We start from the raw sequence: 19,238 nt of genomic DNA, 5'->3' as shown, positions 1-19,238 counted from the left end.
TAGTTTTAATGTCGGATATTCTTTCAGATGATTGATGTAGTTCAAATACGTATAATCAACTAGGCCTCAGAAGTATGATCTGTTCTTTCGCTGATTCCTCGCTTACATGGAGAACACTTCAAGCGAGAGTTAACAGGAACAAGAAAAACATATATAGATAGATTTTAGAAAGAAGTCAACGTCGACAAGTTCTCATACTTAGGCGATGCCCCAATATTTTGCAATCCTAGGGAAGAGTGACAATCCCGTTTATGAAGCAGAATTCACAACTCAGCAAGGCCAGCAAGGTCAACTACAAAAAGGCTTCCCACAGCATCTAAAGGAATTGAATCCATTCATAATGCACGCCTCCTTGGATATCATTGAGGACCTACAGTGGAAACTCAATTCTAATGTGCAACATGGTACTAATAACAGCGGTTTTGGCAGCTTTTTACGATCAAAAAATGTGAATGTGACAGACAATTGCTATTTAGGTAAAGTAGATCATTTTTATGGATTAGCAATTACAGCATACTTGACGTTTAGCGGTATGAAATTTGTAATGATTCATGGGAACCTCGATAAAAACAGTACGCAGGTTGATGACAATGCCGTAAAGTCATTTTATCAAGAGGTGCACGAGCTTTATATAAAAACGCTGATGAACCCATTTTACAAGATAAATGATCCAATAACTTCTGCTGCATTTGATACAAGAGTAAGGTCGCTCGCTAGAAAATATTTGAATAAATAAAGATGATTTTGGCCTTTCGATATAGAATTATTATGTTGTTACTTGGAGTCTTAAAATGGGATAATATTACATAAAAATGACTAAAAAGACGGAGATTTTTACTCTAACAATGATTTACTCAAACCCTTTAATAATGTCTGTGTATTTGATCGTGCATTGGCGTTTTGATCATGGACAGTAGGCACGAATTTTCGTGATAACTTGTCCAGCTTGACGCCTGTTAGCTGTGAAAGAGCTTCTGAGCCGGAATTTAACAAATGAGAATGGATGTACAGTTTATTCATTTTTTCGGTTATATTCTCCCGAATATCCTCGATTGAAGGCTCTTCATGAAGTGGTTGGGTTTTTTCTGGTGGTGCTGTCGATTTTTTACTGAGTTGTTTCCATTCAGTATCTACTTCACAATCATTCAGTACTCTAGTCCAATCTACAATTTCCCTCTCTATAGCATCAATTCTCCCTTGCAAACTTTCCAAGTTTTTCTCATTTGCAACATTTTTACTGTTAGCAATCCTATTCCTCCTCTTGGTTGTATTTTTTTTATTTCTAGATTTTTTGGAAGAGTTTTTCTTGAGGGCATTATTTTTATTATTAAGTCCATTATTATTAACCTCATCGTCGTCGTCATCATCATCAAATAGATTGCGTAGCTCTGTGTCCTCTGCATCGGAAAACTCTTCGCCGCTACCCGACTCTTCTTCTTCCCAATCAATATTTACCGCACCTTTTCTGAGATCATTGACGAATTCTTCTATAATGACAATTGCAATTTTTTTGGGATTTACATAGGCACCTTCTTTCATCTCTGATTTTGCCTGTTCTTCATTTTCTTGGTTTCCCATCTTTCGCAACGATCTAATCACACACCAATTGAACAGCTGCCGTATTTGCAAACCTCTACCGAATGATGTATTTCCGACATGTCTATAAAAGTCCTCTTCGGGAACATCTTTATGCGGCGAAACTATCATGTTATGATCCTCTTGAGATGCCAGCATCGATAAACGCCTTCCTCTGTTAAATCCACTGGATTGGCTTTTATTTTTGGCCTTCTGGGCATATTGTTGTTGTTGTTGATGTTGTTGCTGCTGCTGCAGGAAATTGTATGGATATAGTGAAGGAGGAGGTAGTAACTGAGGGGCTGAATTTTGCTCTCCCTTATGGTTCGGTACTGGAGGCGGTGGCATGAAAGGCTGTAATGAAGTATTCGGAAGCATTGAGACAGAAGAATTCATATACTGAGTTCCGTTTAATTGTGATGGATGCACTGGAGATCCCATATATGACATCAATGGGTGCCCCGGTGTAGGCATAGGATAATAATACATGTAGGGCATATAAGCCGGTTGCTGTTGAATTTGTGACGTTTGGGAGTATTGGTTCGCCTGCGAAGGAGGCATTGAGGGTGGCCGTATATCGGGCTTTGATCTTTGTTGGCTATTCATTGGCATCGAAGAATTAAAGTTATCAACCCATTTAGCGTTTTTCATATCCTGTAAATTGTCTAATCGCTCACCCAGCGACGGTACACCATTCATGGGCTTCGTTTTGTGTCTCTTGAATTTGAAATCATCATCAGCTTCGTAGCTGGATACATTCTGATCTATAGGTGCATAGTCTTCTTCTTCCGTATGACGGTTCTGATGGCTCTTGCTCATGGCTTCCCCACTATATCCCATTTCGCCAATACCCGCATCTTTTAACTCGGAATACGACGACGACATTGGGATCGTCTCCATCTTCAATGGATACGTGCGCTTCCTAGGGGGCGTCTTTGATCCTGATCTGGACCCCTCCCCACTCATCATGGGCCTTGTTTACGTTTTTCGATGCATTGCACTTGATATTTGTTGTCCATCGATTCGTTTTTTGTTTACATTTCGAGTTCGTGCTTTGCGCGTCCCTTGCAAGAAAACATCACAATGAACGTCGAGTAAGAAGCTATCACATCGTCAGCGTACTATTTAAAGTCCCTGCTATCCGACTCGACAGCTCATTCGCCAACTATCTCTGACATACATTTGTCCAGCAACTCTCGTAAATGTTCAGTGTCTACTTCACTTTCCTGATTCATCTGATCCTCCGGAATCTGATTCAATAACCACTTTTCTCTGATACTTCTTGTTAGTACCAGAAGATCCTTGACACCCTTAATCAATTGCATAGTCTGATTGTTGACGAGCGTCACTCCGTTTGTAGCGATTGAAAGCTCCGAGGCAGGTGTATCGGCAGGATCATTATTCTGTTGCTCGATGGCGGAGAGTTTTATCAGCTCTATCAATTTTGCTGATAGCAACTCGGATGTCTGGTCAAGTTTCTCGAACAGTGCCTGATTACTCATTAGAACGACCTATGTATGTGTTTGGCTTATGTTAACTCATCCTGTAAGGTGTGAAAACGGTCCTTCCATGTTGAAGCTTGTCATAAACGCTGAAAGATTTGAAAAGTGGTTTCAATCACCCGGACAGCGGCACACAAACTGCACCAGTAATGGAAAATGGCTTTTTGGACAAAGTTTTTAATGTGGGCTTTTATATATATCTGTAAATTATTTACCTGTACTGCCGAAGCCACCAGCACCCCTGTCGGTGTCTTCCAGGCTTTCTACGATGACCACTTCGGCGTCATCCACAATTCTCTCCAGAATCAATTGAGCGATACGATCACCTTTTTTAATCTCAAAAGCCTTCTGCGAATGGTTAAATAGAATGACCTTGACTTCGCCTGTATAATCCCTGTCGACTACACCGGCGCCTGTCTGTATACCGTGTTTGACGGCCAAACCTGATCTCGGTGCGATTCTACCGTATGTCCCCACGGGAACAGTGAATGAAACATCTGTAGAGACTAGTCCTTGTCCTTGTGCAGGGATGATTTCGGCTTTAGAAGCATAAATGTCATAGCCTGCCGCCGTTTTAGAGCCCTTTGTTGGAGCTGTGGCATCTGGAGACCGGAGCTGTACTTTCAAACTGTTTGCAAGCTTTTGAGTTTTAGGTTTCTGTTCAGTCATATCTACAGCAATTCTGTGGAGGAATCTGGATTACAGCAGCGCAATAGGTTGGGCAATACTGAGATAGGTCAGATGAATCCGTGATAAAGATTGAAGTTTGAAAAAGTTTACGCGCCTCACTATCAATTCTTTTATATATAGACGCGAGCCAGATTAAGTGTCAGGAAAAAAAAAAAAGAATGGGAAAAAAAGCGTAAGGGACGTGGACTTTACCCATACACAAGTTGTACAGTTGTTCTATTCTAACTGTTTGTGTTCAATGACACTTGAATTATTCAATCTATTTACAAAAGCAAGGAATAGCTGGCCGCTAAACAGGTATTGCGCCGCAAGTTGTGATCATGGAATGGCATGGACATGATTAACCTGAATAGTAGATATTTCTAACGTCTACGATTTTCTTACCTCTCCCTAATGCTATTTCTTCAAGGGTCTTTTGAGCGCCGACGAGGGCTTCAACTGTTCCTTTTGCAATATTCATGTCGTTCCTCGATTTGTAGACTTTCCCACTAAGATCTTTAATACCCGCGCATTCGCATATTTCAAATATTACATGGTTGACCCGGAGACCGAAGCCTGGTTTTGCACTCCTTAAGTGTAATTTTACACCATGATATCTGAAGTCTATATCGGCATAAATGGTTCTGTTTTCGTACCTAGGAATCTCTTTTAGGTTACGGATTGCATCCCAATGAGCCTTGGAAATAGCCTTTGACATTTCGTCACGAGATTTCCCTTCGCCAAGACCTACCATACCATTGCGATCACCAACAACCACTAGAGCGTAGAAAGACGCAATTTTACCTTTCCCGGTTTGGTTTGACACACGCTTCATGATCAACGGCTTCATGACCAGTTTCCTTGTTATATAATTTACGTCGACACCTGTTTGTTTTTGCAGACCTCTCGCAACATCCAATGTCTTGGATGAGCGGCCGTCCGCAGACGGTAATGAAACACCCGGAGGAAGCTGATGACCGTTGCCTGGCAATGGTTGCTGCACCTTGCTCCAATCATAGATCGCGTTTCTAATTAGATCGTCCTCCTGCGAATGGATGTGTGGCATACCTGGTTTATAATCCCAGTAAGAGTCGAGCTTGCTGAAATCGTCCATATATGAAGAGGCGAATTCAACATTGCGCGAAACATTGAACTGCGTATTACTTGGTATCACCTCCTGTGCTAATTTGATTGATTTCAATAATTCTTTTGGATAGTACTTTGATAAAAGCGCATCATCATAATGTTGCAAAAGACGTATGCTAGTTGAAAACTGTCTCCTGAGCATCCTGTGTGCGTAGATAATGGTTTAATAGTCTAGGAATGCACCTCTTGCTACTGCTCTACTCATTCAACAGAAGTCTTGTCTTTCACTATCTGCTCCATTAATCTTTTTTTTTTCATGGTCGTTTGTCCGGATCGTCCGGTGCCATCGTCCGGATTAACCACAATCTTGTCAATTGATTTGCATTATACTAGTGTATTATAGATGGCACCGTGAAAGAATAACGGCCGATCGAGAAGTAGAGTTGCTGTCACAGATTATGAGACTCTCGGTTCCCTAAATATATGTTCTCCCCTGTTTTACAGGGAAGATTCTGATATTTCTTGCAACATATACGAAAATGAAGAGGTGTGAGGCCTTTGACTACTTAGTAGCAAGTATGCCAGTCGCAAACCGTCTTACCACTCCTTTTTTGTTAATATAATGTAGTTTCTGGATTAATCCTTTTACTGCAATGTCAGCTTTGTTTACAGATGACACAAAAATATATATATATTAAGAAAAAATATTTAGGATCCCACACAGTCAGTGTAAGAAAATACTCGATAACTAGTATATTCTACCTCTCAAGACAGTGACCAAAAAATTTCAATCGAAAGCCGTCGCTTTATAAATGCCACCCACAAAACATGAGCGCTATAGGCTCAAGAGAGAGCGTATTGGGTTGAAGGTCAGGTATTACCTGCATAGAATGAGAGACACACTGCATTGGGAGAGAACGAGAAACAGAAAGGGGGAGTCACGCACAGACTCGAGCCTGCATATTAATCTAGATAGAACACATGCGTACAATCAACCGCAAGGGGATTTGTATCGCTGCTGCACTAATTTTCTGTTTAGTAGAGAACAGACTCACCAACAAGGAGAATATGCTGGCAATTGTAAGGAGCATGGCTCGCAGTTGGGGCGATGCGGATTTCCAACTAGGATCCCGGTTCCGAATTCTTTGCAATTGTTTGACATAGATTACATCCATGACGCAAATTGTATCCCACCATTTCTGCATTTCAATCCAGTTACACAGAATTGTGTCACTGAAAAGAGTACCGCACATGCAAGTTCAAACACGAATTCCAGTTCAGTGCTTTCCAGAGAATTCTTATGTAACAGCGCTTCGACTGTTGAGATGAGAAACATATATGCATCCATGGACAATTATTGTGAGAATCAGTACAGATGCAAAGAGACCTTTTTTTCTCCCAGAAGAGGCTCCATAAATAATATAGATGAGGTTATTTGAGCTACAAAAGGGCTCAACGGCGAAAGAAGCGGGAAAAAATGATCGTGCACTTATCTCACCACAGTTTCGATGATATAACAATATATAGGCGAAAAGTGAATCGTTGTTAAGATGCTCATTTGTGTGTTTGTTACTGTTCTTATGTCACGTGTATCGTTGTTTTTGCTGCCTTTAATTAAAGTGGCAAAACTGCATCAGAAAGATGAAAAGGGCCTTTGGTATAGTTGAAAGATGTTGTGCAATACTCTGTAAAAAGTCGGCTGTTTAGGTATTTGCCGAATAACAGATATCCTACAATGAGTAATGTTGTCGGTAGCAGACGCCCAATAGGTGCCATGATGTGTTTCACATCTAGGGCGGTCAGGAGCGTTTTTACCAGGAGCTATCAAGTATGTCCGAGGCCAAACGTCTATAAAAAGGGCCATGTAAGGGAACATAGAAGGCTGCTGCATTTTTCATTCAATCCAAATTTCAAAAATACTCATATAAATTTGTCTTCTCAAGACGAGAAGAAGCCTCAACACAATAAGGATAATAAAAGTGAAGGCAATGGTGGTAAAAAAGAAAATGGCGAAGAAAACGAGAAGAACAGCGATAAGAAAAGGAAAAATGGTGAGCAGGAGTTTAAATCTTTGTCTGAGTATTTTAGGTCTAAGGAGTTTGCCAAGACAATGTATCTGACTGTCGGATCAATTGTCCTATTCAACCTTATAACTTCATCTGATAAGCCGGCAGGTGCTGACTTGCAACCTTTAACATTTCAAGATTTCAAAACAAAGTATTTGGAAAAGGGTTTAGTGAAGCGATTATATGTAGTTAACAAATTTTTGGTGGAAGCAGAGCTGACGCCTCAAGTTGACCATGATGGCAACGCACGTCAATCAGGGTTTTTGGGATCAGGACCACCTGTGGTCGCATTTACGATAGGGTCTGTCGACATTTTTGAAGAGCAGATGGAAGATATACAGGACAAGCTGAAGATAACTCCAGAAGATAGGATACCTATAACGTATGTTCAACGTGCGTCAATTTTTCAATATCTGTTCCCCTTTTTGCCAACTATAATTCTTTTGGGTGGATTATATTTCATCACAAGGAAAGTCGGCGGAGGGGCAAACGGTGCTGGTGGTGGTGGTGGACCATTTGGTGGTATGTTTGGTGTCAACAAGTCTAAGGCAAAACTTTTCAATAAAGAGACTGATATCAAAGTATCGTTCAAGGATGTTGCGGGATGCAACGAAGCAAAACAAGAAATCATGGAGTTTGTGCACTTTTTAAAGAACCCTGCAAAGTATACAGCACTAGGTGCTAAGATTCCTAGAGGTGCAATATTGTCAGGGCCACCAGGTACAGGTAAAACTTTACTAGCCAAAGCTACAGCGGGTGAGGCAGGAGTTCCTTTTCTCTCCGTTTCCGGTTCTGAATTTGTCGAGATGTTTGTCGGTGTTGGTGCATCCAGAGTTCGTGACCTTTTTGAACAAGCAAGAAAAATGGCACCTTCAATCATCTTCGTCGATGAAATTGATGCTATTGGTAAAGAAAGAGGAAAAGGTGGTGCCATGGGAGGGGCAAATGATGAAAGAGAGGCAACTTTAAATCAACTTTTGGTGGAAATGGATGGATTTAGTACTTCAGATCAAGTCGTTGTTCTTGCAGGTACGAATAGACCAGATGTTTTAGATCCTGCTTTGATGAGACCCGGAAGATTTGATAGACATATTCAAATTGATGCACCTGATGTTGAAGGAAGAAAAGCCATTTATCTAGTGCATTTGAGAAAGTTAAATCTGGATAAAATTCTTACTAAATCCGATCGCGAACGTGAAGAATTAGCTGGGAAATTAGCTGCCTTAACACCAGGTTTTGCTGGGGCAGATATAGCAAATGCGTGTAATGAAGCAGCATTGATTGCTGCAAGAAATAATGCACCCTGCATCGAGCTTTATCATTTTGAACAGGCGATCGAGAGGGTGATTGCTGGGTTGGAGAAAAAATCTCGAGTACTCTCACCAGAAGAGAAAAAAACTGTAGCATATCATGAAGCTGGACATGCAGTTTGTGGATGGTATTTGAAATATGCTGACCCGTTATTGAAGGTAAGTATTATTCCTCGTGGACAAGGCGCTCTTGGTTATGCTCAGTATCTACCTCCTGATCAATATTTAATCAGTGAAGAACAATTTCAACATAGAATGATAATGGCGCTTGGGGGTCGTGTATCCGAAGAGATACATTTCCCTTCTGTCACTAGTGGGGCGCATGATGATTTCAAAAAAGTCACACAAATGGCCAGTGCGATGGTATGTTCCTTAGGAATGTCACCCAAGATTGGTTGTATTTCATACGACCAAGGAGATGTGTCATTTCAAGTAAATAAGCCATTCAGTGAGGTAACTGCCAATAATATTGATTCAGAAGTAAAACGAATCGTGGGTGACGCGCATGCCAAGTGTGAAAAATTACTAACCGATAACTTGGAAAAAGTCGATAAGGTGGCGAAAGAGTTGTTGTCAAAAGAAGCTATTACGAGAGAAGATATGATTCGATTACTTGGACCAAGGCCCTTCCCCGAAAGAAACGAAGCATTTGAAAAATATCTGGATCCAAAGAATATAAATAATGGTGAAAATACATCACCTGCTACAAATTAGTTTTAATGAATCATTTTTAAGATGAGCTGTTTAACATAATACACATATTCCTGTATATAAGAAAAGAATTGATGCAATCACACATTAGCATAAAATACTGTTTCTTAAAGTTTCAAGTGAACAGAAAAAAATGTCGAAAACCTTTTATCAGAAGAGCTACTTTGTAACGTCAAAAAGTTTCTTCATCTGTTATTAGATTGTGTGCAGGAACATCCTGGGCAGTTTCTCTCCTAAAAGCCCTGACAGATCGTTGATTATCGTCTTGTACTGCAGTCTCTTGATCGAGCATCTGCCCATCTTCTTGATTTACTTCAAAGCCGTCCTCTGTTGCATAGAGAATTTGCTGCACTTTATTTAGAACTTTACTCAAATCGCCACCACCAGCATTATAAATACCTTCTTTAATTAAATCTTGCGTACTCTGGACCAAAATTTCAATGTCTCTCAGCTTTCCAAAGTAAAAATCACGCTCTCTTTCCATTATATTCATTGCTTCCTTATAAGTGCCAATCTCTTTATTCAGCGAAGTAATTCTTAAAGTGGCTTGAGAGAGATCGTCCTGTAACTTCACAAGTTGGTCACTGGGCACCCTTCTACTTAATCCGTAGGATGAAGATCGCGAGCCTAATGAATTACTAGCTGTGCCGTTAGAGCCAAATCCAATAGAAGATCCTGATGTGCTCCTTTTACTAATATTTATCGATGTACCACCAGGCGTGGGGTGCCCACTATTGATTGGTCTATGTTTTCTTCGCGCTTCAGGATCATAAAAAGATTCATCCTTATTCTGCACCCAGTATTTTTTCAGCCATTGCAAGAACTCAAGATTGTCTTGAAATCTACATCTTATCAGTTTCTCCACGTAGACAGTCTTTTCGATGTGGTGCTTCGCGAAACTACCTTGTAAAACCTTAAAGTTGGTTTGAAACTCGTATTCGGCCGTACCATCAAACTTAACTCTGTGCATTGGTATATCTCCATAAATTGAGTCCATAATCTGGCAGTAAGCTGCTCCAGAGCCACATTCTTCAATTTTCTTGTAATTCAAATGTAACAAACCATTGAGCCAGTTTATCAGTTCTGTACGTGATTCGCCAATCCCACTCATGAATTTGGAGCACTGTTATAAATTTATGGTAAAAAACCCGCCAAAATCGCCAGTTCGTAGGTTAACGACAGAATATCCAAGCTACTTTTGATAAATATCAATACTAACTCTCATACTGAACGCGATCTAATGTTGTGGTATTGCATTCCAAACAAACGTATATAATGACATTTTGGTGTTTATTTATCGTAATGTGATGATGACAGTAATCAAAATGCTACTCAAAGAAATAAGCAAGCGTTGTAATAGGTCTTTCGGGTACTCACTGAATTGAGGTGCCATTTATCAATGACTGCTGTCATTTTTCAGTTTTCCAAAAACTCTTCACGCTATGCTTTAGGAATTCTACATTCATAGGTAAGCAAACCTAACAGAAACACCTCTCGTCAGTTGTCCTCGGTCAAGGTAGAAAAGGGTTGGATATTTCTATTTTAAAAAAAGTTTTTAAAACCAACATTCAGGTAGTTTCTTATGTTTACATTTGCTACTCAGGTAAAAAATACAAGAATAATATTTCAACAGTTGATGCGTGTAAATTCAACATTTGTAGCAAAACAATAATGTGCGCAACAACACGCACGAAAAATGTGAGAAGACTAATCACAAACTCTCAAAGCTGCTTTTCATGTTTTATGTACGAGTATATTTCATAACTTATCTACTTTGATTAACGAACCTTCTTCATATAATTCGCTGAATTTTGATTTAAAATGTTTAGTAGCATTCAAACGTTTTATTTTTAATGTTGGCGTCATTGTATCATCTTCCACTTTAAATGGATCAATATCGACATAGATATTATGCAACTTTTCAAAACCTTGTAAATGTGGGGTGTTTTTATTAATCATCGAAAGGAAACATTTTCTCAAGTCCTTACTTTTATTCATTGCCTCAACGAATCGTTTATCGTTCATATGTCCTACTTCTGGAAAATTTGAAGCTAAATGCCTTCTAGTCTTTTGAACATCAATACCGACAATGCCAACTAAATAAGATTGTAGAGAGTCACCGTGAACAAAAATTTGTGTCAATTGAGGAGAAGAAGCAGAATAGAGACTTTCAACTTTTTCTGGTGCGATATACTCTCCCTGCGACAATTTGAAGAAATTTTTGACACGATCTATAATCGAAATACGACCAACTGAATCGATCGAACCAATATCACCTGTAGAAAACCATCCTTCCGAGTCAATAACTTTTGCTGTTTCATCGGGTCTTTTAAAATATGCTTGGAAAACTTGTGCACCACGAACTTGAATTTCACCTTTTAGATCATTTGCGTCATATCCCATTTCAGGAACAGATCTTAATCTACATTCAACTGAAGAAGAAATTGGTCCACAGGTACCTGGGTCTTTTTCATATGATTCAGACACTGCAATACCACCAAATGCTTCGGTCATACCGTAGCCTTGTCTCATACCCATATCAAGCGCACTTCTTAAGAAAATTAACGTCTCTGGAGAAATTGGTGCGGATCCCATAATGATAAAATCACAATTATTCATGCCTAATGAATCACGAATTTTCTCAATCAAAACACGATGGAAAACATAAGTATTAAGTAATGATTTATCAGGACCACCATTTTCTAGAAGTCTATGTTGTTTGGCATCTAAAAAGTTTGTTGCTACACTGTTTTGTAAACTGCTTTTTTCCAATGAACTTTTAATACCTGCTTCAAATCTGGTTAAAATACGTGGTACCAGTGTAGCAAAATCTGCTTTTAGAAGTCTCATATCTTCAACCATTACAAGTGGATCGGGTTTGTGTAAAAAACCAATTCCAATACCACGAGACAACGAATAAACTGTAAGCATTCTTTGTAAGATATGAGCTAACGGTAAAAAACACATATATCTTAGCTGTGCAGCTCTTTTATGTTTTGGAATTTTTGATGTAGCAAAGACAAAAGCAACACCTGCAGTAAGTTGTCTTTGTGTTGTTACAACACCTTTTGGTATACCGGTAGTACCGGATGTGAATGAAATTGTATACACGTCGTCTGATTTAGGTGGGCTAATTGGTATTTCGTTCAAACGACCAGCATCTTCTACCTGTTGTAGTGAAAATAATGAAATTTTCTCACCTAACGAATTGACCTTGATTGGTAATATGGAATCGTTTAGTAATTTGAGTTCCTTCTCATCCAATTCCTCCATGCAAACCAAGGTATTCATATATTTCAATTTGGGTAGCAGTTCAATCACTTTATACATATTCTGTTTGGCAAAAATCAAGAGTGGTGACTCTGTAAGATTCATAATGTATTCAGAAGTTTCCGGACCCAACGATTCGTACAGCGCCGTGTTGGTCAAACCATAAGCTTGGCACGCAAGATCGGACAAAACCCATTGCTCCATATTATGCGAAAGAATGGCAACAATAAAGTCATTACTGCCTAACCGTTTACCCCTCTTGACGTTGACTAGAGACAGAAACCCGCTACCGATATTGTGTATTCTCTTCGCAACCTGTTCATAGTTCTGAAACTCATAACGCTCAGCCCACGTCTTCGTTGCCGGATCATATGGCCTTTTCCCCAAACACTCGTTCTTAGGCCACATCCGCACAGAAAACATAAAGTGGTCGTAAAGCGTCTGCAGCTTTTCGTCTAGACATGTTATCAAGCTATTCGGCGAAAGCGAGCTTCGATAGACGGCGCTATACCCTTCCCGTTTCGTACCCTCGATGGCAACTCCCTGCCTTTCCAAGTATGCCTTAAAATCTGGATGTAAACTCAAAGGACACTCGAAAATTAGCCTCTTGATATACTCATCAGAGCCTTGTTCCAATCCAATCAACTTCTGCTTCAAACCTTCATAGCGGCTATCTGTCTCCACCAAATGAGACACCGAACACTGCGAAGTCATAATTATCTTTTCGCATTCTTTAAAAGCACCAAGAGCCAGAGAATAAAACAACTGACATAAATCTGGCCTGGAAATCTATTCCTCGTTCCCTTTTATACAAATTCCTTCTCAAAACAAAAAACCTTATACGCAGCCGCTTAACATCTGCACCACTGTTGTATCCCAACAAAAATATCGCTTTGTTACCCCAACAACTTGTACTGGAAAATCTGACTGACCTACAAAGCAAAGTGAAAAAAAATATGGATGTAAAGGAACTATCACCGATGGTCGAATCAATCCAATCGTGTAGTATCATTGTTACTGAAGCTGATTTCCAATGGTTTGCCGAAGAAGGGTTCGTTATTCAGTGAGATAAGTGCGAGATTTGATTCGTCGATTGTCCTCATTGTCACGAACGCTTGACCTCTTAGTCTTCTGGTGTTGACTGTTATTTTTATCACCTCGCCATAAATCGAAAATAGGAGATACAGGTTTGTGCGTAGCTTGTTCGAGCCTATGTGATCGCCTAGATTGTTTAGATAGAGAGTACGTTTGGGTAGTTGATCTGGGTTTGGCTTGGCTTTTGGTTCAGAACCGGATACGCCAGTGGTCTTCTCGGAGACTTTCCTCTTCTTCCTTACAGGCTGCTCTGCCATCGTTCTTGAAGATGCGTGGTGCTCAAAGATCTGCACAGGAATAGATCGCGATTAGATGGCAGGCCTTATGCCACTTGATATATGGCTGACAGTCAGTGGGTCTTCGACATTTGGCAAATTTCCGCATGATATGTGTCAGGTCATTAAATACGGTTCTAATAGTTAATAAATGAATAATAAATAATAAATGACAGTATAGATAAAATGCATTTATTTGAGCTTCATTGCGTCCTGAAATGAGTCAACAATGACATCAGGAACTCCTGGACCTTTAGAAAAGCCCATTCCGCCGGTTGACACTTTGGCGGCATATGTGTTGAGGAGTTCTTGCTCGGTACTGGATTGCCAGGCGTCGTATCCGACAAAAAAGTGCGGTAGGCACCTTTCTGCCACTGTGTATTGCCACAGACCGGCGTCAAGATCCTTTTCAGATACTGAGAGATGGGACATTAAGGCCTCTTTGACGGCCTTGATAACGATATCCTTCGATGGAGTTGTGCATTCGCTCCACTGATTCAAAAAATGTCCGCCTAACATAGCGGTCAGCTTTGTGTATTCCTGCACGGGACCACTATTTGGATGCGAGTAGGTGCCTTCAAATGGTTTGAAGTTTTTTTCAATTATGGAATCAAAAATCACGCCGAGTAACTTCTGTGGATTGTTGTTCGACTTGGGAACGAGATATCCAAACCCATGGAGATTCTTCTCAATAATGTCTCTACCGGGCAAATAATAGTTCACCAGAAGAACTGTGTTCGACTTGACGGTATCCAAATCTTGAGAAAGTTTTTCGTTTGCTGATTTTACCAGAAGTGACATCTTTGAAGGATTCGTTGTGATTCTGCAATGGTTGAATCCATTGGCAACCTCGCCGGACCCCAGAGAAATTGAAACAGTGTCATTAGACTTTTCGTATACAATCTTGGTGGCGTCTTTACCAAGTATGATGTTCACGTTAGGCAGTTTTTCAAGGGCTTTTCTTACAATTTTGGGAAATTCCTCAAGGCCACCTTTTAAACCCAACATAGGGTATTTTTTCAAGTTGTTGGATAAACCGATTAAATCAGATTCTTTTTTACCAAAGACTTGCTGATATTCTTTTAAACACGCACTAAGATCAGATTTCGTGATTCCTGTAGTTTTGTTCTTCTTTCCTTCTTGCGCCGTTTCCCAGCTGCCTTTAAATATTGAACCATATTTCTCTTCTAACGCATAAAGGTCTCTAAGAGTTCTTTTAGCACTCAACTCATTGATATCATCTGCATATATTCCATGGAATATTGCACTCAAAATATTCTTACCTATATAGTCGTTACCGAATCTTCTACCAATGAATGAGGCAACACTTTCATCATTCTTTATTGATGGAGAGGGTTTTCTAAACCATTCACCTAGCATTCCAGTGAAGAGACCTTTACTTAACGGATTGATCATAAATTTTGCAAAGCTGACAATAGATGAGGGAACTTGAACTAATTTGTTGTTCGTATCCAACAAAAATTTCCTGTTGGCTTCGGAATTCTTTTCTACGCACTTTATTATGTTTTGTTGATTCAAATCCTTTAAAGTATCCATTATAAGGACAGTACCATCAGACACACCTCTAAGGGTACGTGGACCCCTTTCCAGCATTATTGGCTTGCCATTCTGATCCGTTGTTTGCCATGAGTTTATCCAGCCTCCTGATCTCTTTGCAGATTCAAAGATATTTATTGTCACATCGGGCCTTAGTTTACCTAAGTAATAAGTGAACATAAGACCGGATACACCACTACCTATTACCGCAACCTTGGCATTGTTAGGAAGCTTGGTCAACGGGCTTAACATATCAATGAAGCTTAATTGATTCGGAGGAAAGCTACAGAACAATTCAGATTGTCAGGTGTCGAAAAGTAACTGGCTTTGGATTTTTCAATCATTTGTTGTATTTAAGAATTGTTCGTTTGAAATGGAGCTCAAAGGGCTATCGATCGTTTTTCATCATAAACTTAAACGATGCTCAATAATCTAAAAAAAAAAAATATGAAAATAATATATACATATAATACATAATGCAGCTGCAATACCGCTTTCTACCTTTTGATTCCCAGTGCTTTCTCTCGAGATTGCCTAATAGAACTCAATTTCCAAGAATTTTGATCCTTTGAGTACCTGTTATGCAATGGAACAATCTTGGCTTTTTTTCTTGATTGGCTCTCTTCATCAGTGATTTTATAGAAATGGGGCGCTGCCTTGATCAGCCACTTTGGATCGATAGCTGTGACTTGAGACATATACTCTCTACTCGTCAGCACTAAACTGTGATACATCACGTATTCATATTCTTTGCCGTATAACGAACTTGAAGGATGGATTCCCACTGCTGTCCCACCTGTTAGCGTTTTATAGCCAACCTGGGAGTCCCTCTTAGCCGCATTGAAGAAAAAACCGGAAACCAGAGTTTCTCGGATTATACTCGGGTCACCATGACAGCTAACTATGGGTAGTTTAAATCTGCTGAAGATTGCCATCAACTGATTCCTTACATCTCTGGCACGTTTCAAATGCCTGGACTGTAAAAAATTCAGAGTGCAAAATTGCTCGGTACAATTGGCTTGCTGCCAGCGCTTATACACATTCAATAGTGTTAAATGATCACCATATGGATGATGAAATCTTGCCTTCTTGTTATCTGCTTCCTGCTCTTTACCCTTTGGTCTGTAAAATACATTTTGTACAGAAAGCATTGATATAACAATGATGATATCTTCAGAACAATTGTTTGTTACTGATGCTAGAAGTGCCCTTGCTAGTGTCGGCTCCATTGGAAACTGGGACATTCGCATTCCTAACTTTGTCAAAAGTCCGTCATCATCCAAAGCTTGCAAGTTGAAAAGTTCTTCCAGAGCTTTCATTAAAAGATTCTTGGGCGGCGGATCCATGAATTCAAAATGAATCAGGTCGTTAATACCCATAGCTTTAAGCATCAAAATGGTTAAAGATAAGTTTTGTCGTTGAATTTCCGGTATGGTATTTGGCAACATTTCGTTGTAGAATGCGGACTCCGTATACAACCTATAACATTTTCCGGGTCCTGTTCTGCCTGCCCTACCTTTCCTTTGGTTGGCTTGCGCTTGTGATATCGGAGACACGACTAGTTGCTCCATGCCCACTCTTGGATTGAATGTATTCACTTTTGCAAAACCTGGATCAATGACGTAATAAATACCATTGATAGTAATAGACGTCTCTGCGATATTGGTCGCAAAAACGACCTTTCTAGAGCCTTCTGGGGTAGGCTCAAAAATTTTAGACTGGATTTCACTGGGTAAAGCAGAATAGACGGGTAAAATCAAGAGTTCCCCTATGCTATCTCCCAAAGTTTTCACTCTCTGATATAGTACTTCACAGCATGAATCAATTTCATCTTGCCCTGTCAGAAACACAAGAATATCACCAGGACCTTCATTTACATGAATTTCAACAACAGTATCCAAAGCGGACTCTATATAGTCCATTTGAGGTGTTTGCGAGTATAATACTTCAACAGGGAATGTTTTACCGGGAATGTTGATTACAGGACAGCCGCAAAAGTACTCGGAGAATTTTGCAGAATCCAGAGTAGCAGACGTTACAATCACTTTAAGGTCAGGCCTTTTTTTAGCTGCTTGTTTGAGCAGTGCGAAAAGAACATCCGTTGCTACTGTCCTCTCATGAGCTTCGTCCAGCATAATCACTGAATATTTTGACATGGTGGGATCCAGTAACGCCTCTCTTTGAAGCATACCATCTGTCATGTATTTTATCCTGGTTTTCGCAGACGTCATATCTTCAAACCTTATAGTGTATCCGACCTCATCACCCAATTTACAGCCAATTTCCTCAGCGACCCTTTTTGATACAGATACGGCAGCAACCCTACGCGGTTGTGTGCATCCAATTATTCCACCGTCACTGAAGCCTTCATCATTGAGATACTGAGTGATTTGAGTAGTCTTACCTGAACCAGTCTCCCCCACTATAATGAGAAATTGGTTTTCTCTAACGGCCTTCATTAATGCGTCCTTCATCTGGTATACAGGTAGGGATTTTCTTTGTGAACTAATAGGCATTGAAGTTTTCCTACCAAACGCTATTGGTTCCCTCATTCTGTTCCTTTCCCATGCTGTAATGACTAGTTGCTGTCGGAGGTCAGATAAATCAACTTTCCTATCCTCAGGATTATCACCCAGCTCTCCCATAGCTTGTTTTTTCCTTATTTGCTGCTCGATTTCCTTTTTCCTTAGCATCTTATTTTCCCTATGTTCCTTCATAAGATTGGACCCGTTCATGGCTACCCTGTTCATAGAGCCTTTCGGTACCCTTACTATTTTTGGAGGTTCATACTTTTTTGGTCCATTATCCAGCTGTCCCCGCAGGAATTTCGGCTCATCATCTAAATTCAATTCAACCTCGAGATCTTCCATTAAGCTGTTGTCTTTACCCTCTTCTTTTTGTCCATCGGTATACGAATTGGTTTCATCACTTGATTTATGATTCAATTCTGGGTATTCTTCTACTGAAGCAGCTCCACTAGCTATAAGTTGTCTAATTTCCCACCTTTCAGGAGACGTCAAGGGTCTCCTTTCCGTAACTACTTCTTGAGCTTTGGAGGATCTACCTCTTATCCCAATAGGAGTATTATTCGCGCCACTGCCCTCTTCTTCACCAGTTAATTGGTTAATATTCTTCATACTCAATGATACCTTACCGTTCATTTGGAGCTTTACTACTTTCACAAAAACCTTCTGCCCCACCTGCACAATATCATTAGGGTTTCTCACCCTTGTATCAGATAGCGCAGATATATGAACTAGACCCGTACAGTTTTTTTCCTCTGTGCCACATATCTGAACAAAGCAACCGAAAGAAGCTACATTTTTAACTGTACCTTCGTATGTTTTACCCATAACAGGTGCCGGATCCAAAAGCTGTTGCTTCAAATTGTCTGAGGGTAAAAGGTCCTTCGTGTCACTAAGTTCCTCCCATTTTATCTTCTTGTTTGGGAGCGTGAGCCCATGTGCCGTACTTTCACCAACTGTCATGTGTTGCAAAGACTTTGCCTTTGTGCTTTCACCTGGTGACGTGCCCAAAATAGAGAAGATTTGCTCAGCAAGTTCCTTATTGATTCCACACCCCAGCTCATCTAAATTCTCAGCAAATTTATCTGATCTTTTGCATTCTTTAGCCTTGTTTAGGATAAAATCTACAACAACATAATCATCTATGCCCAAACTTTGTTTTAAAAGGCAAGAGACCTCACTACGAGGATCAAATTCCTTCGAATCTTTTTCAACTGGAAGCAATAAATAAGCGGTTTTGGCATCTTCCGGCGTTAGGATCACATCGAGTTTATCAATCCGTTCCTTAAAATCGTTCACATCGCCCGATGATTTCTTGATGTTCGACAGAAAGTCCAAAACTGTGTTGTCATCAGTACCTATAATCCGAAGAAGCTCAGGATCAATATGAGACATTGGTATATGTAGCTTAACCTTGTTTTTTCATAACAAGAACTGTCCTCATCGGTTCCATCACTATAAATGCACTGAATTGTTACTTTTTGAGCTGCTCGTACGGTACGATGCCATGTTACTAGCACTACTAATACTATACAAAAAGCATATATATATCTGTCGCAGCAGTAAACAGCCAATTGCTAATGCTCGTACCGTCGTG

General features: G+C 40.0%; 12 protein-coding genes across 12 annotated transcripts; 3 read left to right on the top strand and 9 right to left on the bottom strand.

Annotated features, from left to right (window-relative positions):
- Window positions 1–205: 205 nt before the first annotated feature.
- On the top strand, window positions 206–736 carry TRS20 (TRAPP subunit TRS20; the record flags this gene model as incomplete). Its single annotated transcript, XM_037289626.1, has 1 exon — window positions 206–736. One exon carries the CDS (start codon window positions 206–208, stop codon window positions 734–736), a length of 531 nt encoding a protein of 176 aa, XP_037145521.1.
- A 98-nt stretch (window positions 737–834) lies between these two features.
- Window positions 835–2,544, bottom strand: DSN1 (MIND complex subunit DSN1; the record flags this gene model as incomplete). The annotated part of the gene is made up of 1 exon (XM_037289625.1): window positions 835–2,544. One exon carries the CDS (start codon window positions 2,542–2,544, stop codon window positions 835–837), a length of 1,710 nt encoding a protein of 569 aa, XP_037145520.1.
- A 185-nt stretch (window positions 2,545–2,729) lies between these two features.
- On the bottom strand, window positions 2,730–3,077 carry SRB6 (Srb6p; the record flags this gene model as incomplete). Its single annotated transcript, XM_037289624.1, has 1 exon — window positions 2,730–3,077. The coding sequence occupies one exon, from the start codon at window positions 3,075–3,077 to the stop codon at window positions 2,730–2,732; it is 348 nt and encodes a 115-aa protein (XP_037145519.1).
- Window positions 3,078–3,284: 207 nt separating this feature from the next.
- DUT1 (bifunctional dITP/dUTP diphosphatase) lies at window positions 3,285–3,746 on the bottom strand (the record flags this gene model as incomplete). Its single annotated transcript, XM_037289623.1, has 1 exon — window positions 3,285–3,746. One exon carries the CDS (start codon window positions 3,744–3,746, stop codon window positions 3,285–3,287), a length of 462 nt encoding a protein of 153 aa, XP_037145518.1.
- Window positions 3,747–4,107: 361 nt separating this feature from the next.
- On the bottom strand, window positions 4,108–5,034 carry MRPS5 (mitochondrial 37S ribosomal protein uS5m; the record flags this gene model as incomplete). Its single annotated transcript, XM_037289622.1, has 1 exon — window positions 4,108–5,034. The coding sequence occupies one exon, from the start codon at window positions 5,032–5,034 to the stop codon at window positions 4,108–4,110; it is 927 nt and encodes a 308-aa protein (XP_037145517.1).
- Window positions 5,035–5,722: 688 nt separating this feature from the next.
- Window positions 5,723–6,271, top strand: HG535_0F03010 (uncharacterized protein; the record flags this gene model as incomplete). The annotated part of the gene is made up of 1 exon (XM_037289621.1): window positions 5,723–6,271. One exon carries the CDS (start codon window positions 5,723–5,725, stop codon window positions 6,269–6,271), a length of 549 nt encoding a protein of 182 aa, XP_037145516.1.
- Window positions 6,272–6,567: 296 nt separating this feature from the next.
- AFG3 (AAA family ATPase AFG3) lies at window positions 6,568–8,922 on the top strand (the record flags this gene model as incomplete). The annotated part of the gene is made up of 1 exon (XM_037289620.1): window positions 6,568–8,922. The coding sequence occupies one exon, from the start codon at window positions 6,568–6,570 to the stop codon at window positions 8,920–8,922; it is 2,355 nt and encodes a 784-aa protein (XP_037145515.1).
- Window positions 8,923–9,091: 169 nt separating this feature from the next.
- Window positions 9,092–10,030, bottom strand: BIM1 (microtubule-binding protein BIM1; the record flags this gene model as incomplete). Its single annotated transcript, XM_037289619.1, has 1 exon — window positions 9,092–10,030. One exon carries the CDS (start codon window positions 10,028–10,030, stop codon window positions 9,092–9,094), a length of 939 nt encoding a protein of 312 aa, XP_037145514.1.
- A 647-nt stretch (window positions 10,031–10,677) lies between these two features.
- Window positions 10,678–12,903, bottom strand: FAA2 (medium-chain fatty acid-CoA ligase FAA2; the record flags this gene model as incomplete). The annotated part of the gene is made up of 1 exon (XM_037289618.1): window positions 10,678–12,903. The coding sequence occupies one exon, from the start codon at window positions 12,901–12,903 to the stop codon at window positions 10,678–10,680; it is 2,226 nt and encodes a 741-aa protein (XP_037145513.1).
- A 275-nt stretch (window positions 12,904–13,178) lies between these two features.
- MSL1 (U2 snRNP complex subunit MSL1) lies at window positions 13,179–13,541 on the bottom strand (the record flags this gene model as incomplete). The annotated part of the gene is made up of 1 exon (XM_037289617.1): window positions 13,179–13,541. The coding sequence occupies one exon, from the start codon at window positions 13,539–13,541 to the stop codon at window positions 13,179–13,181; it is 363 nt and encodes a 120-aa protein (XP_037145512.1).
- Window positions 13,542–13,751: 210 nt separating this feature from the next.
- On the bottom strand, window positions 13,752–15,368 carry HEM14 (oxygen-dependent protoporphyrinogen oxidase; the record flags this gene model as incomplete). Its single annotated transcript, XM_037289616.1, has 1 exon — window positions 13,752–15,368. The coding sequence occupies one exon, from the start codon at window positions 15,366–15,368 to the stop codon at window positions 13,752–13,754; it is 1,617 nt and encodes a 538-aa protein (XP_037145511.1).
- A 245-nt stretch (window positions 15,369–15,613) lies between these two features.
- PRP22 (DEAH-box ATP-dependent RNA helicase PRP22) lies at window positions 15,614–19,036 on the bottom strand (the record flags this gene model as incomplete). The annotated part of the gene is made up of 1 exon (XM_037289615.1): window positions 15,614–19,036. One exon carries the CDS (start codon window positions 19,034–19,036, stop codon window positions 15,614–15,616), a length of 3,423 nt encoding a protein of 1,140 aa, XP_037145510.1.
- Window positions 19,037–19,238: the final 202 nt, after the last annotated feature.

This window comes from Zygotorulaspora mrakii, chromosome 6, assembly GCF_013402915.1.
Source record: "Zygotorulaspora mrakii chromosome 6, complete sequence".
NCBI lineage: Eukaryota > Fungi > Ascomycota > Saccharomycetes > Saccharomycetales > Saccharomycetaceae > Zygotorulaspora > Zygotorulaspora mrakii.
This window is presented reverse-complemented; position numbering and strand designations above follow the sequence as displayed.